This window comes from Thermobia domestica, chromosome 14, assembly GCF_964235325.1.
Source record: "Thermobia domestica chromosome 14, izTheDome1.hap1.1, whole genome shotgun sequence".
NCBI classification, from domain to species: Eukaryota; Metazoa; Arthropoda; class Insecta; order Zygentoma; family Lepismatidae; genus Thermobia; species Thermobia domestica.
The window spans coordinates 59,263,606-59,289,373 of NC_137467.1; the positions used below are offsets into that span (position 1 = coordinate 59,263,606).

Sequence of the window (25,768 nt, forward strand, 5' to 3'; positions counted from 1 at the left end):
TAAATATAGCATATTGTTAATATTATGTAACTTCCATAACGATAACGCTTGTACGAACCAAACATGTTAAGTAGTTCGCCCCTGTCCTCCCCCCCGCAAGGCAATGCCGCAGAAGCCTGATGAGAAAAAAATACAATCTTTCTTTGCCGCTCCCAGAAATCCGTCCTTGACCACCCCTGTCCATACTATTATACTGAATTCCTTTAATGATTGTTGTGTTTTATTATTATTATTATTATTATTATTATTATTATTATTATTATTATTATTATTATTATTATTATTATTATTATTATTGTTGTTTTTATATAATGTATCCATCGATAATAAAAGTTTAACGATGGCAACAACGTATTACTTCGACACCGAACACGTGCCGTTTATGGCATATTTGGAGTGTTATTTATGAGGGTGGTTATGGCAAATTTTCTGCTTGAGTACAAAGGAAGCCGGTTGGGGACGAATAGAACGTCTCGACTATACTGCTCAGACTTCCATCTAGCAATATAAACAGCAGCAGCGCCCCTCACGTTTGTATTATTGTGGAGAAAATGCAGGTTCTATTGACCACCTGACCTTTCAGTACTCTTTAACGCCTGGTTACCGTCCGATACTCAACACAGTCATTCATTCTGTTTATTTCACTAGCCCCGTAACAGTGTCTTTCTTACTAGCTAACAAAAACCACCTTGTTCTTTATCATCTGCTTCAATATTACATAGTGAACAACTACGACTTGTAATGGTGTCAAAGTGATCAACAGTTCAGTGCTCTTGTTATTCATAGCAGTGTGTAATATATAGTTTCTTCCACATAGTTAGTGTTCCACATGAAGTGATTGTTTCGATTGTGTTTACTTATTTTGTTCCCAAATTGATCTTGGACCATTCGTCTCTACAAGTGTAGATACCCATTTAACCGTCTGTATTGCTCAGCGGACGAGTTCCTGGAGCATCACAATATTGAGAGAGAGAGAGAGATAACGAAGATATGTAGGAATTTGCAGACGCTTTTAGTAGTACCGATATATACCGGTATAAAATAATCTCTGGTAATACTTTGAATGCTACGCCTAAATATTTGGAAAGGTCTGTTCGGCCATCTCAACCTGTATATAATTAATTTAGTTATTGTTGCTAAGTTTATTGATTTAAGAAATTGTTCGTGTACAAGCACAGTACAGGGATCTTATATAAATTCATAATACTTTCAGCCATTTGTACGCAAAGTGGAATATTAACACTTTATAAAGTATTTATTTGTTATTTATTCCGTTACTTCATCTACTTTCCTACATTACTATAACGAATAGGTTGGTTTATGCTATGTTAGATTAGGTTAAGTTCTGTTTTATTCACTTAGTACATAGGTCTAGCGCAGCGGTGCTTATTAGAACTTAGTTCGGTCCATGTTCCGTTAAGGGAGTCCAAAACTAACCTAACCTAATATAACGTCGTATTATGTAATCAATAGAAAGAAGTGGAGGAATTGCAATTTCGTATGGAAGTAATTACTGGACCCCTTAACGGAACATTGACCCTTAGCTCTTTTCTTGCGAAGGAGTTGTATTTCTTGGTGAAGATTCACTTTACAATGACTTAATTATTACGTATTTAAATACATGGTGCGCACGTACTGTGAAAACAACAGTACAAAAAATATCGGCATTACTCTGTATTGCCGGGCCACACGAAAGTCGAAAGAAATAAAAGGAATTTTATTTAGTTTCATCCTCAAAATACTAGGTTGTGGCCCTGGTCACTTAGTAGTGATTATTATTTCAAATGCACTGTGGAAGTATGACATAAAAAGGCAAGGTTCTAGAACACAGGTCCCCGCTTCCTATTCAGCTGTAATAAAGACAGGAAATAACGTGCCTTACGGGGCTCTAACCTGCCTTCACTTGCTAACGCTCACTTGGCAATACTGTGTAAATTAAATATTAAAGTTTGGTACAGAAAGGAACCAACCTAGCTACTAATCTATGTAGGGGGGCCTGTTTACTAGAACATTCCCACATAAAAACTAGTTCATAAAACACGAATCATCTTGTGCTAGATGGTCAGGAAAACAGGAATGCTATCTAACCAAGTCAGCCAGGAGCGCAGTAGGGGGATCCGAGGGGTGCTTGTGTAGGGAGCAGGCGCGTGAGCGGCAGTGGGTTCACTCGAAAATAAGGATATTGAAAAAGAAACACAATACAAAATGCATGGCTCATGTGTTCCACAGCTTTGGGGGAAATACTAAATACCACCCAAAAATGTACCAAAATGTACTAAATTAGGTGTGGTTAGATGTTTCTGTTTTCTGTAACTTCGTTTCTTTTCTGTAATTTGTGTCTTCACTTCCGACAAACTTTTCGCCTGTTTAGAATACCATGCCTTTCACACAATTTCTAAACTGACACTAATTATTTTTATATTACTCGATAAATGCCAAACAAGATATGTCACAATATTGTCATTTCCGCACCGTTTCCATATGATCTTTTTCGTAAATCATAAGTGTGCCTCTCCGCCAAATTAGGCCCTTCCGCATCTACATACAGTGCCGCTTGCAGCATCAAAATCAACTAAGAACAAGTATTTTCTGAAATTTAATTAATCCCCTCACCTGATTTTCACCGACTCTTCCTCACTAACCAATATATATATATATATCAAATTCATCAGGTAAATTTTCTAAATTAGGTCCGGCGATACAGTAGTGAACCCAAAATATCAACCAGCTTGTGCTAGTCGTTATTAAAAGCACGGATTCAGTGTAAGAGCGTAGCAAGTAGATCTGCACCATGGTACATCCGTAGGGAGGGTCATGTCAACAATGCGGGTAAGCATGTAGACGAAAGCGTTGAAAAACTTCCCTTATTTGTTTTGTACATGTGATGAAGTTATTGTTACACATAAGAAGAACGGGAGAAACTATCTTGCACTGGAACCTGGGCTTTACAAAGCTTCCATTTATTGTGGCTTTCTAATGGACTAATGTGTAGTTAAGAGCATGTATTTCGCATTACAAATTTTTACGTTGTTAGGTATGTCAGAAATGATATCGCGACATATTTGAATTGCTTAAATGTTCTCTTTTTCAAACCAGAATTGATATTTCTCACTAAATGTGCAACTATATATTCCCCTTAATTAGGCCGGCTGCTAAAAAAAAAAAAAAAAAAAAAAAAAAAACCCTTTTTATTACCGTTATCAAATAATCATATATGTGTGTATTTTGGAGGAACATCATTGTTTCATTTGGTATTACTGTACCTTCAAATTTCTGATCTGTTAGGCCTCCTTGTATGCCCCTCAATATCAGTTATCTAATTCGTATATCAGAAGATATACATCTAGAAAAAGTGCTTCTTAAATGCATACAATCTATCCATACTTTCCTAATGGCTTACTCGTGTTAATGACGCTCGTTTCTTAATTATATTTCGTTAGTACTTCCTTCACATTACCTCAATCGACATAAATATGTTCTTCAGTTCTGACCTTTCTCGTGTAGAGTACTAGTCTCTATCCTAAAATTTTCCACATAGTGGAAACCAGATTATTAATGGGCACTTTACTTATTTTGTTCATTTTAAACGCAGTAGTGTATATGTATTTTTGCAGTGATTTTTTAAGTTAGGCATGAATACCAGTTATGGAGATTTAACTTCTAGTTTTCTTGATACTCATTTTATCAGTGGTGTACGGTGTTTTTCCGGTCATGAATAGCAATACATCCTTCGGAATTGTCAAACGAAACGTAACATTTTCATGCGTTAGTAAGCTGGGAAACATAATGTTTAAGAGTTTTTGTGTTTAAGACTAGATTTCACGGGAACGTTACTACATTCGGTTTCCATTGGGGATATTCAGCCAAAAAACTGTAACAGCTTTTTCAGGTTAGCTATCCTATTCTCTGGGTTTTTCTTATTGGCACCAGCAAATGCCGGGATGGTACTCAACATAATGGTTGCAGGTTTTCGTGTCTCCTTTTCTCGGATAATGTGCTCACTGAAGGATCTTATCTCTGATTCCTAATGAGCTTCAGGCCACATGCTGGTAATGCCCAGAGATATGTATATGTAAATTACCCTAAATCACCTTATATTGAGAAATCAAGTTAAATGGTCTGTCAGTATTGCAGCTGATAAATTTTCAGCAACATCTGCAAATCATGGAAATTCTTTTTTAATTCGCCAAATTTTGTCACGTAGCGTATCACGACTATTATTTTCTGATATATTATTGCAACGAAGGGAGATTTGTAAATCCAGGGCCGGATTAAAAGAGGATTTTAGTGGGGCTAGAGCCTGGGCCTGCACTCTGATCAAAATATCAACCGGCTGTCTAAAAAAAATCATACAAGATACAATCATCATAAGATAAAATATGACCAAAAATATCAATCATATTCCTTTTTATTTTCCTACTGTAGTTCCACAGAAATGTAGTACGGGAACTCAGCAAGGCCCACATGTTTTTTGTAGCTTCGGGCCTCTAGATGAGATAATCCTACCCTGTGTAAATCCTGTGGTTTATTTTAGTAAATGTTTCCTGTGCTGTAGAGCTGCTTAAATCATTTTAAACCATTCTGTAATTTGTAGCAAATTTTACGTTAAGCAAATGTTTTGCACCTCTAATAGTATTTTACAATGTAATTCAGTAGTTGCTCTTGTTTATTGGCTCGCCATGTCTTCATGTCTTTCAAGCATTGTTTTGCTAAAGAAAACTACCAGCACAATCAGACTATCTTTTTTTCTCGATCTTTTTACATTTTTATTATCTCATAGCGATGGAAATGATTCACTTGACTAGCAATCCTTTGTAATCGAATGTCTTTATTCAGTATTTACTCAGGATGCAGATAGTTTCGGGATATTTTTTGATACTCACTATTTACATAAAAGTTGACCACTTAATAGTGAGATATTCCTCAGTAACAAAATACATATGCTTAATATGGCAATTTATCACTTAGTGAACACCCGTTTAACTCTTTGCTAGAATTGTGGTGACTTCTTGCAAAATAATTAGTGTAAGACTTTGATTTCGTTTTAATTTCTGTAAAGTACGGGGTAGGTCTTCCATTGAAAGTAGCAATAGCAATATATTATCATAAAATCGCTTTCACTTGATCCGTCGTACACTGGTTGGTTCATTTATAAGGGAGACGACCTATTTACATAGGTAAAACTAAGAGTATGAAAACGCAAGTCTTCGCGACATTTATCAAGAAAAGTAATACAATTTTGCATGCTATTATACAAATTAATGAACAAATTACTTTATTCCTTAGCAAAGTAAAATTCCATAAGCAAACTGAAGTGTATCATGCGCTAAATTGCATTATGCCCAATACATTTGTACGAACAGACTAAACGCAGATATTTTTGTTCCTTCGATGTAATGCTCTTGTCTGCTCGATTTAAGTCCGAAGGAAACATGCCTCTCAGCACCGACAGGAATATCAGTCTGAAAGGCATTGCTTTTTTTCAAAACAGACGACATGCCGCTTGCTTACAGTAGGGCACGACTGGCACTTTTTTCTCCTGAAAAATGGAGATCTGAAATGGATTCATCCCAAAAATCAAAATGAAAGGTGTCATATAAAGGACCTCTTGACACAAGGAGCTCAAAATTGAAGTGTCGAATGTTTGCAAAACTGTGGTGCTAAGAGGAAGGTATAAGGCTGATACATCATGAAAAAGTATAGTTTCCGAAATAAAGTGAACGTCTTGGCAGGCGGGGACGAAATATCAAAATATTTCTAATGGAGTATATGGGAGACTACATGTAACATTTTTTTTTTTTTTTTTTTAGGGATCTTGGGTTAAGTTGGATTTTGGATAGCATGTTAAGCATAAACACCGACAAATAATAGTGAAAAACCACGGTGGAGACCGTTCTATTTCCGAGTACTGTGCCGGATAAAAAGTGTGAAATGAAGCATTGTTATCCATGGAGATGCGTAGCAGCTGACATTAATTAAAATTAATCTTTTCTTAGGGTTCTGGTCGCACATATAAAATATGACTAATTGACAACAAACTAAATGAGAAACGTGAACAATTTATAATCCGTATGACACATAGATGAAACAAAATTAAATTGAATCCAAAAATGCGTATAGTTTGCATTAACTAAAATTAATATTTTCTTTGAGGTCTTGTACATAACCGACTAATCCAACTCAAACCAAACGTACGAAAAGGAAAACATTGTATAATCCTTATGACACATGGATAAAACAAATTGACACTGACTGCAAAGATGTGGTACACTTCATACGAACTCGGTGCTCTCACTCACAAATCTTTGGTGTCAACGAAAATATTATTTAAGTGGGCAGCAGAAAAAGTAAATGAGATGTACCTGCCTATTGTCAAGTGTCATAAAACAGGCAACATGGGAACAACAACCTAGAACATTTGCTCCGCTTGGACACTTACAATACAACCTGTAATGGATTATGACCCAACCTGGGTGTTATCAAATTCTTTTTAAAAAAAAAAAAAAAAAAAAAAACCGTAACGTAAGGATTGCACATGTCGGGCTTGTATTTTAAACCTTAAAATGTTGGGAGTAACTGCATTATGAAATAAGGCGAAGCTGCCATGACTTTTCATAGGGTCAGCCGCGTAGGCCTGAGCATTCTCGATTTGGTAATGTTATTTTACATAAATAATGTGCAGTTAGACGAGGCAATTCAGTGAATGAAGTAGCATCACATGGCGTCCAAACCTGCGATGTCCACCTAGTAATGTCTCCCAAATCAATAAGCTTTTGCTGCAGATTAGCACGTGATTTGGCAGATTAGCACGTAGCATAATAGCAACTTCTTGCATTTCATCAGTATCCTTAGTGACGGGCGCTGCAAACTAGTTTTCCATGGCGCAAGCAATCAGAAGATATGCACGAATATGTGCCAACGCTGCTATGAGGACTCTATTTCTGAACATTTTGAACTTCATTTTGTGCCTCTACTGGGCATGTGCCTTTGGTGATGTTCGTGGATTATATTATTTTGAACACAAAGTTCGTTGCACAATATACTATGTATTATATTGTAAACACACAACTAAATACAATAATTGCTATGCATACCGGTACGCAACTACACACTATGCAGTCACACACGCCACATTGACACTTATAAAATACTATCAATCATCCAGCGTTGCCAGATACAAAAATAAAAGAATAATGAAATGTGGCCGAACATACCGCCCACCTTGAAATATCATTTCAACACTACATATTATTCTACACATTACTCTACAATACACATTCTACATATTATTCTTCATTAAATGGAAGAGGAGAAATTTTTACAATTGGTCGTTTGAAGACACCTTTGCTAGTTTTAATAGTAACAGTTCTAACAATATTATCTACACCAGGATGAACAGCAACTACTCTTGCTAAATTCCAATGTTGAGGAGATGTCTTATCTTCCTTCACTAATACTAAATCATTGACCTTGATATTAGCATGTTTACACCACCATTTTGGCCTTTGTTGCAGCCGAGACAAATATTCTGTTTGCCAACGGTTCCAAAAATGTTGGACCAATCTTTGAATTAATTGCCAGCGTGACAAATGGTTGATTTTTAATACACATAAATTTGGTTCAGGTATTGCTACCAGTGCATCGTGAATTAAGAAATGACCAGGAGTTAATACCTGATAGTCATTACGATCAGAAGACAGAGCAGTTGATGGTCTAGAATTTAAACATGCTTCAATCTAACACAAAACTGTATACATTTCTTCAAATGTGAGTATAGTGTTACCAACTACACGTCTCAAATGGTATTTGAGAGACTTTACACCAGCTTCCCATATGCCTCCAAAGTGAGGTGAGAATGGTGGATTAAAATGTCAATTTATAGATTGCATACTGAGGTAATTACATACAGGCTCTTTTGAATCACCATTCGTTATAAGTTTCAGTAAAGATTTTAATTCTCTGTTTGCACCTATGAAATTTGAACCACAATCACTGTAAATATCAGTAGGTTTTCCCCTTCTAGCTATAAAACGTTTCAAAGCTGCAATAAATGACTGTTGAAGCATCACTTACCAATTCTAAATGGATTGCTTTGACACTGAAACAAATGAAGAGTGCTACGTAACCTTTGAACAATTTTGAATTTCGACTTAACATTAGTGGACATATTTTTTAACATTAGTGGACCAGCATAATCTAAACCGCAATGCAAAAATGGACGAGTTGGTGTTACTCTACCAACAGGAAGTTGACCCATTAACTGAGAGGCTGTTACACTTGACTGTTTGTGACATATTACACAACTTTTTACAATTTTCCTTACAAAGTCACGACCACCAACAATCCAAAACTTTTGTTGCAAAACAGATAAAAGTAACTGTGAACCTGCATGAAGATGCTTTATATGTTCAGATTTTACAAGAACTTCTGTAATTCTAGTATGTTTTGGAAGTAAGATAGGATATTTTAAATCATATGTTACACTAGCATTTTGCAAGCGACCTCCAACTCTCATGACATCATTTTCATCAAGAAATGGATTTAAACACAATAGTTTGGTATTATAAGGCAGGGGTTTTTTCATACGTAAGTACTTTATCTCAAGTGGATATTCAGATTCTTGAGCTTGTTTTATCCAATGCATTTGACAACTCCTTTGTAGTTAATGGTCCACTACATCTTAACTTCTGTTTACTTTTACTATTCCTAATAAATCTTTTACACCTAACACGAACTAACCTAGATAATGATGAAAATTTATCTACTATTGTACAGTCAACCTTAATGTGCATGTTAACAGTTAAAGACTTTTGCTCACATTGAACAGAATCTAGATTTTGGCAATTAATATTTACAATAGGTAACTCTGATTCCAGCAACCACTTTGGCCCATTCCACCATAGTGAATAAGACTCTAACTGTGACGGATTCAAACCACGAGAACTACAATCAGCTGGGTTGTCTTTGCTCGATGTGTGCGCCCATTTAATAAAAATTGATTGTTGAATCTCAGATACTCGGTTAGCCACAAATGTTTTCCATTTACTCGGACAATGAGAAAGCCATGCTAACACAATAGTAGAATCTGTGTAACAGACAACCTGTTCAAACTTGATTAACATTGCCTTAATGACCGTATTGACTAATCTACATAACAATACTGCAGCACACAATTCTAACCTAGGTATTGATATTTGCTTTATAGGGGCAACTTTGGTCTTTGCAGCAATCAGGTATACTTGCACATTTCCAGATGTATCTATACAACGTACATATGCTACTGTAGCATACGCCTTTTCACTAGCATCTGAGAACCCAATTAGATCATATTTAACAATATTTTCAGAAGAAATACACCTTTTGATCTTAATCTGTCTCAACAATGGCAATTCTTGACAATATGCTTCCAACGAGCGAGCAATATCATTCGGAAGTACGTCATCCCATTCAATTTTTAATTTCCATAATGATTGTAGCAACAATTTTGCAACAATGGATACTGGAGATATCCAACCAAGCGTATCATACAATTTTGCAATATCAGATAGTAACATTCGTTTTGTCATTACTGACTTATAAGTGGGAACAACAATAGAAAATGAAAATGAATCACTTGATGGATTCCACTGTATACCTAAAGCTTTTACATTCTCATCTTCATTAAAACAAATTAACGATTGAGTTTCTCTTAAGTGAGAAGGTATACTATTTAGCACATTCATGACGTTGGTAGACCATTTTCTTAATTCGAAACCACCTTTGTGTAATAATGCTGTTAATTCTGAGTACAATACCATTGCTTCACTACTATCAGCTGCACCTGAAACTAAATTATCAACAAAGAAATCATTCATGACTAATTCTGCGGCTCTGGGATAACAATGACCTTCATCTACAGCTAACTGTTGCAAACACTTTACAGCCAGATATGGAGCCGAACTGGTTCCATAAGTAACAGTTAACAATCTAAAATCACTAATAGGTTGGTCAATTGTTTCTCTCCACACTATTCTCTGGTAATCAGAATCAGTTTCATCTACCTTAACTTGTCTGTACATTTTTGCTATATCAGCACACAATGCAATTGGATGAGTTCTGAACCTTAATATTAATGGGATAATATCATCTTGTAATTTTGGACCTACCATTAAGTTGTCATTGAGAGATACTCCACTGCTAGTTTTAGCACTACCATCAAATACAACCCGCAATTTAGTGGTAGAACTACTTTCATTTAAGACACAATGATGCGGCAGATAATAAGATTCAGATACAAGCTTATCAAGTTCTACATCAGGAATTTTTTCCATTTGACCTAAGTCTAAGTACTCCTTCATGAAATCACAATATTGTTTACATAAATCAGGATCTTTCTGTAACTTACGTTCCATCTGGCATAATCGCTTTACTACTGTGTTCCGTGATACACCTAGAGGCTCAACATTTTCTTTAAAAGGCAATTTTACAATATATTTGCCATCAACATCACGTTTGTAAGTTTCAGCAAAATACTGCTCACATGTTTGCTCTTCAACGGATAAATGTTGTACAGTGGCAACTCTTCTACTTCCCAGAATCTTTGCAATGTTTTATTGAGATCAACAGAAACAAAATATGACTGAACACTTGATGTGTTATTCGTTAAGTTAATCTGACCACACAATACCCAACCTAACACCGTTTCAATGGCAGACGGAGCTCCATTCGTACCTACGTGTCTCCCACTGAGCAACAATAATGGGAAAACATCAGCACCTAACAACACATCAATAGGGCCGCTTTTATTAAACTGTGGATCTGCTAAGTTTACTTGTTTTACAATTTCCCAATTACCTATATTTTGAATAGTTACTCTGGGTAAGTTACTTGTGATTCTTGGAACTACTATTGCTTTAGTATGAATATTATCATTACTGTACAATGACTGAAAACACAAATCAACTATTGCATGAGAATTTCCAACGTTAGAACCAGTAACACCTGATATGCTCATGTTTATTTTCTCTTTGTTTATGCGTAATTTCTGGACGCAACGTTCAGTTACAAACAACAATTCACTACCACAATCGATAAGAGCACGAAACTGTATCAACTTATTTGCTTCATCTTTGATATTTATGACAGCGGTGGACAACAACACCTGAGGAATTAGTTTTTGATTTATAGAATGAGAACAATTTACATGATCTACTTTTTCCTTTTCTTCAAAATGCAATAAAGTATGATGTTTTTTGTTGCAAGTGTGGCAACCCTGCTGCACATTACACTTATTTACGGAACAATTTAAGGTCAAACAATTGAAACAAAGCGAATTCTTTTTCACAAAATTATGCCTATCATTCACTGACATATTTATGTACTTTTGACTTTTATATAACTTGTGGTTATTTTTACACATGATACACGACACAATTGGACTTGAATGATGCTCTAACGTGTTGCCTTTTTTGTTTGTTTTTAAAGCAGACGTGTCTGCCGGTGACCTTGCACTCACTGCAGCTAATGCTTTGGCACGTTGTAATATGAACTCTTTCAGCTGGTCGAAAGTTGGTTGTTCGTTTTTCTTCAATGAAAGCTCCCATTGTTTCCTGGTGTTCTTATCTAGCTTCTCACCCACATGGGAAATTAAAATCACATCCCAATGTTCCACTGGAAGACCCAAGGATTTAAGTTCACACACACACTGAACACTATTCAACCAATCTTCGTAGCTCACATGATGACTCATTCTTCACAGCTGGTTGAGTAATAAACTTGTTCAAAATATGATTTGCTAGCTCTCTCACATCTTCATATCTTGATTTAAGTAACTCCCATGCTACTTTATAGTTATCATCAGATATGGAAATAGACTGCAACAATACAGCAGGCTACCCTGATACAGCTGTCTTCAAATACTGCAACTTTTGAGCATTTCCTAACCGATTGTTATTATGAACAGCAGCAACAAATAAGTCACGAAACGATAGCCAATCCTGCACTCTACCACAAAATGTAGGAAGTTCTAAGTCTGGTAACTTCACATCTGTGCACTGTTTATTAGATGTATTTACCTGTTCAGTATTAGGTGACTGCATATTGTACAAAATTTCTAAGACAGAGTCCAACTTATTTTGCACTTCATTAAATTCTCCGTCATATGTTGCAAACTCACTTTCACCACCCACAAAAATGAACTTTGTAATGAGCTCTGTGCAATCGCCATGTAATTGCGTAGCACGTTCAGTGTGCAGCGTGATAGATATTGAAGTTAGGCTTGTCTTTATTCTCGTTTACTTTATGTGTCAACCTTGTTATTTCACGTTTAAGTACAGTTTTCTTACCTATGAGCTCTTCCATTGTTATAATTCTGCACCACTTTGACAATGCACTACAAAATGAAAATACTGCGCCACAAGTTTGCAAACTACACACATCACATCACAACTGGAACAAAATCCGGTCGGTAAGGACCACTATAATGTTTGTGGACTGTATTATTTTGAACACAAAGTTCGTTGCACAATATACTATTTATTATATTGTAAACACCCAACTAAATACAATAATTGCTATGCATACGCAACTACACACTGTGCAGTCACATACGTCACGTTGACACTTATAAAATACTATCAATCGTCCAGCGTTGCCAGATACAAAAATAAACGAATAATGAAATGCGGCCGAACAGGTGACTACACGTGAAAAGTTAGCATCTGCTTCATGTTGTTGTGAACCCTTTTGAATAAAAGCCTGCATGTTGGCAAGTATTCCTGCTTCCTGCAATACAGGTATGGAATCCCGAAATCCTCGATCGAACAGGAGGCAGTCACCAGGCTCTATGAAGAGTAAATTTTTAGTAGCATCTCTGAACAGATTTGGTATTGTTGGCATCGTTATTTGCACCAACGAATGGGACTATAACTTCGACAATAAACATAGACGGTGTGACAATCATCATTGGATTTACAAGAGGATGAAATTACTGTACACTGTATAAGCACCTCTAAACACTAATTATTTGACTTCAGTATATATGTAAATATCATCCATAAGTGCCAAATGTATTTGTTGGAATTCCATGTGATTGTCTACTTCGCTCCAGAACTTTGGTAAGAACGTAATCTCAATCTATGTTTTTAATACCCAGAACAGCAGTGCTGTGCTGTACATAGCTAGATTGCAGTGCTGTACATACTCCACTTTCATCTTTGTATTTAAATTGTGTAACTAGAAACTGTTTGACAAATCATGTCGCAGTGTCATGTGGAGCATTGCCAATTTGTTACGACACTCGTATTCGCACTTCGCCGCAAATGGGAACAAATGACGAAGATGCATAAACTGTTCGTTTTCTTATACCAGGGAAAGCAAATAGGTCATTGTCTGAAACACACGTAACATCAATAGCGTATGAAAAGGTCTCAGTTTGTACACCCAATTAATCATATCTGCTTTAGCCGAAACAGTTTCGTCACAAGGACCACTAGCCGCTGGAAATTCCTTAAGCAAGTTTCTAACTTTGCGCCAACAACAACTTCCGCTACGAAACAGAAAGATTTCTCACTTGAACCAGGCAGGTAGCTTACGGCCTGTAACTTGAGCGATACTACAAATACAATTCGCAGTAAGTAACATAATTGACAGATATGCTGTCAATTTGTAGTTGTCATTGCTCCAGATTATTACGCTTGTACTATTCTCTCTCCCTACACTAGCTATACAATATGCTGCTGCGATGAAGATGTTGCTGATCTGGTGGTATTCTTCCCAACGGTAGAGCTTTGATCCAAAGGTTCTTTTCGAAAGATGAACTTACAGAAACATTATTTTCTGCGACATATTCTCCCATACGCCGCAAGTAAACATTCTCGATTTCTCACTTTTTGTATAACACAGTACTCAGAAAATATAAAAGTCTCCACCGTGGTTAATTACTATTTTTTGCCGGTGTTTATGCTTTACACGCTTCCCAAAATCCAGCTTCCTAGGCTGAACCCAAGGTATCTAAATAAATTCATTTGTCACATGTAGTCTCTCTTATACTCCATTATAAAATATTTTGATATTTTGTCCCCATCTGCCAAGATAATTACTTTATTTCGGAAACTATATTTTTTCATGATGTGTCATCCCTTTACCTTCCTGATAGCATCAGAGTTTTGCAAAAATTCGACACTTCATTTTTGAGCTCCTTGTGTCAAGGGAATCCTTTAAGTTACGACTCTTTGTATGATTTCTGTCTCAAAGAAAAAGGCTCTAACCAACTAATTATTATTAGCTAATTTACACATGAAATTATAGATACTGCCAATATGAATTTTTCCTTTATTATACACTGTTAAGGAAGTTTAAATGAATATAAAATATGAAACGAAATATGTAGTTTTACTTTCGACGTTTGTGCCCTGTGGACTTGAGTCTGATCATTAATGAAAGAGAAATTATTATAACATATCTTAATTGGAATATTATTTATTTATTCATCATTATTAAATATTACGAAGCAATTGCACCCTGTAGAATAGATATTACAGGTAAAGTTTACATTATTCTTATAATGGCACACAGTAATACAAAAAAATAATTAAAATAAAAACATATATTACCAAAGAAAAACAGAAAGAAGAAAAGCAAACTTATACAGAAAAATGAAACAAAAAATGATACAAGAAAAAATTCAAGCCATAGTTATTCTTATATAACACTTCACATTTTTTTAGTATTTGTGAATTATAAATTTGCATGGTGCAAATCGAATTGTAAATTAATAACTTACCATTGGTTACATAAATACTGTCTTAGTTGTTAATGTAGTCTTTTATTATAGTTACATAATGTCCCATATTCATCGTAAAGTTGTCCTCACGACAGTTTCTCACTAATAGGTTGTATTTTCTAGTTATCATTATTGGTGATTTTTGATGTACAAGAGTGTTAGATTTAGAACAATGGAAAAACAAATGTACGACTATGCTTCTAAATATGAAAATTTAATGAATATCCTGTTTGTTCCTGGCTATCAACCAAACCATTAACTATTTCGAATAAGAAATCCCTCGTATCACACAAACTATCATAATTAAATTCGATTAATAGGGCTTTATAAGATATTCTCTCTCGATGTGATCTATACTTTTTATAAAACAGATATCTTAAATATTTATTTTGTACCCGTTCAATCCTTTTTATATAATATTGATAGCAAGGTGCCCACACTATGCATCCATATTCTAACTTACTCCTTACAAAGCTATTATACAGACTACATATTGCATTTATATTACTGAAATCAACCATATTTCTGTTTACAAACCCCAATACTCTAAATGCATTACTAATAACAGATTCAATATGATATTCATAGGTAAGACGGCAACTTATTGTCACACCTATATATTTTCCTTTATCTTCTCTTCGTAGTATTCCGTCATTCATTTTGTATTCGTATTTATTTGTAAGTAACTTTCTAGAAAATGAATGACATGACATTTCCTTACATTGAAAAACAGTCTGTTTTCTATGCTCCACATGTAACAGTTACTGAAGTCAGTCAGCAAATCTAAAGCATCATTCATTTTATTGACTACTTTATATATATTTTAATTTAATGTGCAAACAGCAAACAATGAGATGACTGAATTCTTCGCGGCAAATCATTTATAAATAACATAAAAAGCAATGGTCCTAAAATGGAACCTTGTGGAACACCTGATAAAACTTCATACCATATTCAATCTGTCTGACAATAGAAAATATACTGCTTTCGACCTGATAAGATATGATATGATATGATTAATTTCAACAAACTATCAGAAAAACCATACATAGCTAATTTTTTGATCAGGACAAAGTGATCAAGTTTGTCAAAACCTTTAGCAAAATCTGTATCAATTACATCAACTGAATTCCTGCTATTAGTTGCATCAGATACAAACTGCGTAAACGTTGCTAAGTTTGAAACTGTCGGTCTTCTAGGACAAAAGCCATGCTGGAATTCAGAATTATATGATTTTACATGATCCTTTGTACAAAATGTGTTCAAATATTTTAGAAGGTACTGAAATTAATGATATTGGTCTGTAGTTCTCTATCACATCAGGAATTCTTGACTTATGAATAGGGCAAACTTTCAACAAACTCAATTTCCATTTGCCAAGAAATATTTGAGTTTTTAAGATAGAATTATATATATAGCACAGGAGTTTCAATATCAAATGACGGCGTTCTTTATACATATATTGAGGTATTTGATCAGGTCCATTGGGTTTACTTGATTTTAACCTCATTACATATTCCTTACATTCGTTTTTATAGATGGTACCAATATTTACACAATTAGATACTTGTGACCGTACTTTGCTTGGATGTTCATATGATGGAAATTCTGGAGCATACACAGTTTTAAAATATTGTGCATATTTATCTGCTATTTCCCGTGTAGACAATAATTGTGTACCACTATATGTCATAGTATAGATATTTCGATTATTCACTTTTTTACTTTTAATGTAATTCCAAAAATAATTAGGATTATCATTAAGGGGATGTGTACCCATCATCAGAGGCTTCGGAATCTCCATAAGGTAACATGTAAAATTTAATTCATAAATATCTTACAAAATACTGCACTTAGAAACTTGCAATTTTCTAGATGAATGCCAAAGAGCAATACAAAGGAGATGGTTATCTCAATTTTAAACTTAATGACTTGTGTTAATTGTAATAATTACTTCCGTAATCAGGTAATTACTACTCCAGGTAAAGGATCAGAAGACCACTTTCATACCTCATAAATTACTACGGGTGACATTCTTTGAGGAACACATGCTGGGGAGGGATGCATTGTGGCAATTTGAGAAGCGAAACATGTCTACAACCTCCATTTTCATAATCTTTTACGCCTTGAGCATTCTCCCTTCCCACTCCCCACCCCCACTTACCTACTAAGTTCCTACAACTTTACGACGGCAACTATCCGAATTTGCGTTTTCGGTGGAAGTTGATTGACTCACGTGTCAACAAAATATTTGGTAGAACAAAGATAATGATCTTTGAAACCTCAGTATCGAACATATGTTTCCGATTGCGTTTCTACATCTTTTGTTGCTTGAAACGGACGGATTATTCTTTGAAGCAGTAGCTTTCACCTCTGCTGCTCATAACTATACAGCCAAGAAAAGTCTAAATGTTTTTTTATTTACCTATCTTTTCTTTTCTAGAAGCATAGGTTTCTTTTTATTTTATATTATTTATCATAAGAAACAGAGACCGTGATATTTCTGTGGTTAGAACGGATTAATTGTATGCAGGGGTGGCAAAAACCAAGGTTTCCCTTTTTGGTTTTTAAATAACTATAACTTGGTTTAATTACTCTTTTATATATTTACCATACCTGTATGTGCATGTGTGTGAAAAAAAGAAAGAAAAAGAAATAAACAAAAGAACTGCTTGATGGATCATCACCAAATTTGGTCAAAATATAGTCAAGACTTAAGAATTGAATTTGTCATTAAACCACCTACCCAAACCGGAAGTGGTTTAAATAAACTTTTTGTGGTTTGATCTTTGATCATAGATCGAAAACGGTAATATGTAGTGAGATCGGTAGTTTTCTCCTTCGTAAGAACATATTTAATCTCTATTATTAACTCTCTACTAAAACCGAAAATGGTTCAGATCAACTATAATTTCTAGTTTCAATAAATATTGATCTACATAAAGCAAAATCGGAAACAGATAGATGAAAGCGGTTTCCTCCAACCGAACAGCTCTCAAACGTCTCAAGTATACCTTTCATGTCCTCTTTTGACCTTCAATTAAAACCTGAAGTCGCAGAAATTAACCACTTCTGGTGTCAATAGTGATCTCAACAGAACAGGAATAATAAAAGCGAGCAGTGGTTTTTTGCTTTCTATTCAGTGTTCTAAAAATAACTACTATTTTCTGTCTTAAGCCTCTATTCAAACCAAAAGAGGTGGAAATCAACTACTTCCGGTTTTAACGTTGATGGCTATAGAATAAAAACTAACAGATAACAACAAGCGGTTTTCTGAAATCAATTAGGCATCCCAAGAATATATTTCGTCTCTACCTAATATCTACTAAAACCGGAAGTGGTAGAAATGTACTACAATTGCCAGTTTCAATATTAATTGTGAAAATATCGCACAACAGAACCCAAACTCTTTTGCTTGGTATACATGTGGCACTGCTAATTGTTTTTGAACCATTTTTGTTATTTTGTGGATAATCGTGGCCTCTATTTTTTAAACAATAAAATAAGCCAAACTCGCTCATACGTAAAACTAGTTTTACAATTGATTTACCAGTAGAGCACAAATTATTTACTAGTCTGCCCATTCAGCACTGTCCAAGATTGAATAAGCCAAACCGAGTAGCGCGTCTGAAGAAGGGATTGAGTTAGGGAAACTAATATATAAAATTATTTTGCATGAAGTTAAACCTACTTTATATTTGTAATAAGGAATAAGAGAATAAGATAGATTGGGTTAGAACCTAAGTTGGAATAAAGCGGGAAGTATAAAACCCTCTATCATGCTATTTTGTGACAACCAGTTAGGATACATAATCTCCAATATAATTCGTAAGCGCTTACACATGTTTGTAATGAGTCTTTATTCTGAGCTAAAAGAGCTAGTTGACCTTTGACCTTGATTTATACCAGTTTGTGGTCAATTTTTGAGATTGAGCTCGAGCTCAGTCCAATTAGCACTCTCAAATTGCAGTTATTCATTTAAAAAAAAAGGAGCCATGGCTCAACACTTTTACTTTATTTAGATGGAAAATGTGGATAGAAATAAGATTTTTAGCCCGTTCTTATGTAACAGTGGGATTATGAAGGGCAGGACCTACAGTTTAAAGTGGGTTACAAACCATTACTCGCTTTGAATCCGAGAGAAATTGTCCTCTAGCTAGGCTCAAACCTAGGACCCCTGATTGCAAAAGTGGCAATTCTACAGACTTGTCCACGGAGAACACCTGATAAAGATATATTGTACTGGTCTTGCATGTACTGCACTTGTGAATATTTTAAGAGTCACTTTACAAGGAAAAAAAAACTACAAGGGAAATCAGTACAAAGTACAGAAGATATACTTCATTCCTCCAAGTTAGTTCACAGTCAGAAATTTAGCTATCTAATTTAATTTGCATATAAATATAAGTAGTGAATAAAGATATGAATCATTTGAGTTCACTCTGGTTCTGAACCATTTACATTATTTTATTGGTTTAAATCAATTGTTTGTTTAATACACACATACAAATTCTAATTATATGTATTCATTTGAACATCAATTGGAAAATAATTTTGGTTCACACACAGCAGAATGAAGTTCATGACCCGACGTCTCACTATATATCTTCACAGGATGTTTGGAAACGACATCAAACAACTTAGGAAGATTAATCCTTACACGAGAACATAAAATGAAGGTTACGTGTCACCGCACTAAAAGATTCTCGCCCAAATTTCTTGAACTAAATCATATTATACTGCAGTCAAATACAACAAAACTTTAAGGCGTTTTCGTAAAATTTCAAAATACTGATCGAGTTATTGCTTTTTCGTACCGTTACGACCAATTTTCTGTGGACAATATCTCTGAAATAACGCAATTTTGTACCAAGGTTGGTCTGTAGGCTTTTTCATGTTTTCGTCCGAGGATTCACTTCCCGATGTTATTTTCTGACACCATGTGTGTATATTATACTGCTTATTTTCGAGTAACAAGAACTAGAAATGTTCGAGGCCCTTATTCCAATTACATTTATTACCATAGTCTGAAAACTAAATAATCGTTCACGTAGTCTAACTTATTGAAACACTACTACGTTCTTTCTTTATTAGCTTGGTTGGTTTGGTGGGTTTAGACTTTAGCAGCCCTTTCTGCACCGATGTTATAAGAGACGTGAGCCTTCAGTGGAATCCGAATCCGAATCTTTAGTGATGTGTTGAAATTTCAAGACTCTTCCACCGGATGTTGAACCCGAGATTCGTGATCCAAAGGTGCGCGAGCTAGCCACTAGACACGAACGGGAAGGGCTGTTGTATTTTTAGAATTTTACTTACGTATGATTATTCACAGGAAAGTTAGAGTTCATGGGGCTCAATCCATCGTTTCGGTTGAATGAATCTTGAAGTAAAGTTGATTTTTTTATTACTCCAGAAAATTATTTAAATAGATAATGTTACCAGAAAGTAGAAGTAACTACCCGCCACGAATTTTAAATCCCAGTTACTAGAGAGAATTCTGTAGTTTGTATCCACGCAAACGTCTCATACAAGCTTAGTGCTGCAAAGGAAAGCTTAATTTCAACCATGCTCTGTATCAAATTGTTGATCCTGCTCTCCAAAGTATATACTCCCCCCCCCCTATTTTCTACTGTTGAGGCAGTGTTATTAGAAAGAGTTGAAACTTACTAACATGAAATTAATGGCTAGCAATAATTATCTAACTAAAGGTATTAGTAATGAAGAAATTGACATTCTCTACCTGATCTTTGTTTTCGCAGTATACATCATACAGCAGGAAATCGCTTTTCATTCATTTTCCGTATCTTTATTCTACAGTCAAAATAGTACAATGTAAACCTAATATTTCATTTCACTTTTTACCAGTAGAATTACAGTCATTAAAACTACTCCAACAGTGTATTATAAAGGATAAATTCATATTGGCAGTATCTATATTTCTGTATGTAAACTTGGCTAAAGTTTTTTTTTTCCTTTTCACAAAGGTATCATGTAAATCATCCTACCGTAAACTTACGTTGCTTCTCATTTTTGATTTTCGCATTAAAATCAGAAAAAAAGTATCTTCTTATTTCCTACAAGTTCAAGTAGGGCGTGGTGTCATCACTTGCTACAGCATTCAGTGACATCATTGATACTAGCTACGGAAGCGTAAATGTCTATCGTGGACATAGCGACTGCCTTTCGAAAATCTAGATCTTAATTACAGAGGCACGTGAGGGAAGAGGCTGATCCGAGTTCCATGGAGGAATTTCCGCTGTCTTTTATGTATGTAAGATGTATGTCAGCAATAGTTACTTATGTTTTGAGCATTCTTAAACATGAAATTGGTTATAATCCTAATTACTTGTAGATTCACTGAACGTGACTTTCGCCTGGCTTTTCGTAAAATATGTTTCAAGTAACTAAATGTTTTTTTTTTTCTGTAATATTGGTAAAAATGTTATGTACTTTTGAGTTTCGAGTAGAAGAATGATGAATTTGAAAAAAGCTACTTCTTGATGCCTAACATCAAATCAAAATGTATTTCTACGGTAACATAAATACTTGTGTGAGTGAGACTCAGGGTTGCTATAGCTTACCTAAAATTTTAATTTTGTAACACTGAAAATACATCGTTGCGTAGTTTTAAAACAACTTTACAAACAGGTGTTTACTTAAAAATTCCAAGTCGGCACGCTTAACTATTACCAAATCATGCTAAAATAAAAAAACGATATGATATAAATTTCGAAATTCATTATTAGACGATAAAATTTCGAGCAATTAGTTCCCAAAACCGACTATAATATATATGTACTCATAATGTTCGTTACAGTTTCGTTTTCAAATCTTGGTAGAATAGGTTTTTAGATGGTAGACTAAACTTGCTATGTTTAACGGCTACCAAAATATGGTCACATAAACAGAGGCGTCATGGAGTCGCGCGACTTTGGTACTATATGGTAAAAATTTCCGAAGCTAATATTGAATATTAATAACAATTCCACACAGAATTTATGCGAAAGTAACGACTTATCTGCATATAATATAACGTACAGTGGTTTCGCCAAGTTTGAGTTTAAAGAAGAAATCCTTGAAAATATGACGTTACGAAATTTTAAAGAACCTTATACTTCTGCACTTACTGAAAAGAACTTATTAGTACATCAAATGATTACGAAAGTGACGCGAAAGAAACGACACTATAAGGTCTGCGGTTCCGTATTATTTAAATAGATGTTATAATTTCGATCCCTAGGAACAAATCTAAATGCAATTGCACTTCGGATTGGAAACAATCCCATGACGGTGAAATTTCTAAAACTAATTATTGAATTTTAAAAGCTTCAGAAGCACTTCAGGTAAAAGTAAATGCATATTCCTATAAAGTTTGGAAGTATCACCATGCCCGCAGAATTTTACAAATTGGAACTTGAAAATATGTCTTCAGAGACTTCTAAAGAAGCTTACAAATACATTTACCGAAAAGCCGGGATAATACTTCTAATGTAGGGTTATTGTGAAACAAGAAACAAGATCATAGAAGCATGAGGTTTCTGTATTAGAATTTCGAAAATTTGACCATTGAGGTGTTGTAATCATTCCAAAACAACACCATTAAGAGAAACGGATATTCCAATGTATTCGGAGTGATAAGAAGAAACAAATGTGTATATTACATTACGGAATGCTATTATTTCTTTCGAGCTCCTAAAATAAAAATGTGTTGCAAAAAACTACCGAGAATCAATCATTTTTTTTTCTGCTGAACTAATCATCATTGAACGAATTCTGTTTCTTATACTTTTCCCACCATATGGCCTAGTACATTATTAAGCTCGTCTCGTTTTATGAAAATGTTGTGATTTTTATTTTTGCTTGTGGTATAAGAATATAAAAGTAAAATAAAGAAGGTAAACATTATTCCCTCTAATAGAACTCAGAAAACACTTTTAGATATTGTTGTGATACCATGTGGATTATATGAGCACTGAAATGCAATTTTTACTTAATATATAGTAAATATTGTCTACGACATCAACACTAAAAATGCTTACGGAATTGAACTTTCGGAATTTGGAGGATTTTTGATTGGACCACATTAGAAACTTTAAAGGGAAGATATTGAGGAGCATTTCATATTATCCCCTTGTTTAGACGTTAGTTGACATTCCGAAAGCTACCATATAGCTGTCTGTGATGCTACCCCCGTGATTTACGAAAGGTCCAATTGTAATTACTGCCTTCATACGACTTTACTATTAAAATTACTTTAAATCTCTTTGTAGAGGACATGAATCTGTTTAAATAGTGGAAACTTGAAATCATTATATAATATAGCAACCATAATATAAGAAATATACTTTTGATGATTATCACTATAAAGACCCATATGGATATTGAATTTTGAATATTGCTATAAGGAAAAGACATTTGAGACAACTGACATACGATACTCATGGTATTTATTAGTATGTTTACAGGCAGTTCTGGAGTTATAGTTCCCTTATAGGCTACATGTATATTTCAGTATAATATTATTTTCAACAAACACCTCTTTGATATTCCTTTCCGATTTTTTTTTAGAGTACTTGATTCCTTTCATTAACCATCTGCTTCCTCTAGACTAAAGAACATAACAATAAAACATGGAATCAACAATTTCATTTTCTCCAACGTATTTCATTAGTGTAGTATTTGTAGTGTTACTTCTGCTACATTGGACTATAATAATAAACTTTTTTTTGTTTACATGCATATCTACAATCCTTTAAAAGTTATTTTTTAATCACGACTGTGTTCTTTCATGGGTGTGTTTGTATATAAGAATATAATGAATTTCCTAATTATTTTGTTTTATTTATTGCATTATTAGTTTGTTTATAATTATTTCTACTTTCGAGTACACTGATTTTGTAAGGTGTACAGAGTGTAATTTTCTAAATATAATAGCAAGTGCCTATTTCTCTCTCTGGGTATTTATTAAATCTCCACTTTATTATAATTTAAAAGTTTCAACTTACAGATCTTCGGAATTTTTCTGCGTAAATTTCCTAAAACGATTTTAAAATGGCGATGCGTTAGTTTGTTCTTACATGATTATGGTCTTTTCGCTAAAGTAAACAAATGATTACTTTTAATTAATTACCGTATAAAGTGGAGAATGAAGAAATGATATAAAGTGTATAATTTATTTCTGCAACCTATTCCAAGTGTCTTGAACAATCAACATAAAATAAACTGATATGTTTATCGTTTAAGAACTTTATTATCAAAACGAAGCTTTTTTGACTTGCGTTTTTAGCATTTTGAATGTTGTTCGCTTGTATCACGTTTTATTGGAGTTGTTGTTTTAATAATAAACCGAAACTCATGTTCACTTGTCATTCACGTGCAAAGTGAATGGTAAATCTGGGATGGTTAACATAACATAATGAAAGATAAGACGATATTTATTGATTTTTAATGTACATTAATTTTTTCCTTACTTTAGAACAATATAACTAGACAATTGTGAGAAAAGCAACAGATCACGTGACTTTTCATAGTTACAAAAAGAACTTCCAATAATTTAATTTTCATAACATCATTGTTGAATTAATATGCAATTACTACTATAGTTCTATACAAAAATGTTGATGCATTAGACTTACCTATTTAATTTTTATTTAAATTCTGTTATTACCGTTTAACGGTAAATGTTTAAAGCGGTCCGAGCCTTCGAAAAGTAAATGTTTAGAGCGCTCTGCTACGGATCGAGAAATGGTGTATATTGCATAGAGGATATTCAATTCAAACGTGTAATGAAAAATGGAAGAGCGTAAGCTATTGGACATTGCATAATTATGGATGACATCAGCTGTTGTAAATAACAGCTTATTTAAATTTTCTAAACCAGTTTGTTTAGGGCATCAGAAGTTACTCTGCTGTTTAATACCGGCGAAGTCAGACCATTGCTAGAATCTGAATTAAGCGAAATAGACTCAGTGAGTGAGAATCAAAACTTATAGACATTTAGTTAACTTTAAGAAGCTAAGCAAAATGAAAATAAGGTGATAAAATGGTTCGAGCGCTATGCGAATCACGCAAATGACTAGTCATTTATCATAAAGTTATATTTTCTTTAAGCCTCTTTCACCGTAGTTTTAAAGGATGTTGTAAGAGCTCTCACTACTCTAATTTATCAAAGGCATTTTAAGATAAAATAGCTAAGTTTAGCATCTGTTTATGTTTGCTTTATTGACTATAATGTTATATATTAATGAATATATATTTTTCTTAATGCTTTTAGGATTGCTTAATGCTGTGAAATACAGAGTGCTGAAAGTTTCAAGTCTCCAACGTAGGCAGTTGTTAAGTCAATGAAATGGCTTTCGATTGTTCCAATGCTTTGTGGCTTAAAGATGAAATGAAAGCAGAAAACGGTTGTATTGAAGTTTCTAATTGCGAACTATATAATAGCAACAATAATGGATTGGAATGTGAAGATCCTCTTTCAACGTCTTCTATGTCACGTTTGGTATGTAAGAAACATGAGGAAGGCACAATAGAGGGAGCCATCCATGACATTATACTATCCATGTTAAGCGAGTCTTCTGTGTCTAATTCTATATCAGATTTACCTGCAAAAGACGAACTTATTCATAGTAACTTGGTACCTTTCAGTCCAAAATTAAATGGTACTACACATACCACAAAAAAATCAAGCAATAACATGTCTGATATTGTTGGGGATCATACGGAAGAGAATATTCAAGAAAATAATCGTCAAGGAATAAGTAGCATTATTAATGGAGAGAGGTACGTTTACATATAATTATTTCTTCCGAGTTACATAGTATATAAATTCTATTCCGAGTTACGCTGTATAGTTCAGCACTTACTTTTGGTAACTGTCCTTCCTTCATTTACCTTACAGTAGGCTAATAGAGTTGCATTCAGTTAAATATGTAAGAGAAGAAGAGAACTACTTGCTTTACTTGGTAAGAAGTCGACACTGAAATAAGAGTTCAAGCACAACGGTTT

General features: G+C 34.3%; 3 protein-coding genes across 4 annotated transcripts in view; 1 reads left to right on the forward strand and 2 right to left on the reverse strand.

The window, feature by feature from the left end:
* The first annotated feature begins 398 nt into the window (after positions 1–398).
* The window catches only part of LOC145669687 (uncharacterized), a 49,147-nt gene continuing 23,777 nt past the window's right edge, over positions 399–25,768 (forward strand). The window contains exons 1-2 of one of the 2 annotated variants that reach the window (XM_081737970.1): positions 399–1,088; positions 25,035–25,543. In XM_081737970.1, the coding sequence (XP_081594096.1) occupies positions 25,110–25,543 (434 nt within the window). In that variant the 5' untranslated portion in view covers positions 399–1,088; positions 25,035–25,109. The remainder of the gene's footprint in view (positions 1,089–25,034; positions 25,544–25,768) is intronic. The other variant, XM_081737969.1, reaches the window with a different exon arrangement.
* On the reverse strand, positions 7,287–8,515 carry LOC145669837 (uncharacterized). The gene is made up of 2 exons (XM_081738184.1): positions 8,178–8,515; positions 7,287–7,713 (listed from the first exon to the last, which is right to left on the reverse strand). The coding sequence occupies exons 1-2, from the start codon at positions 8,513–8,515 to the stop codon at positions 7,287–7,289; spliced, it is 765 nt and encodes a 254-aa protein (XP_081594310.1).
* Positions 8,613–10,391, reverse strand: LOC145669838 (uncharacterized). The gene has a single exon (XM_081738185.1). It carries the CDS (start codon positions 10,389–10,391, stop codon positions 8,613–8,615), a length of 1,779 nt encoding a protein of 592 aa, XP_081594311.1.

What these genes read in the sequence shown, in the direction of transcription:
- LOC145669837 (XM_081738184.1), bottom strand. Translation starts at nt 8,515, where the DNA reads ATGAGAGTTGGAGGTCGCTTGCAAAATGCTAGTGTAACATATGATTTA. An exon ending in GATTATGCTGGTCCACTAAT is followed by an intron (nt 7,714 to 8,177) that starts GTTAAAAAATAT and finishes TTTAAATTCTAG; the next exon opens with ACCATCAACTGCTCTGTCTT.
- LOC145669838 (XM_081738185.1), bottom strand. Translation starts at nt 10,391, where the DNA reads ATGGAACGTAAGTTACAGAAAGATCCTGATTTATGTAAACAATATTGT.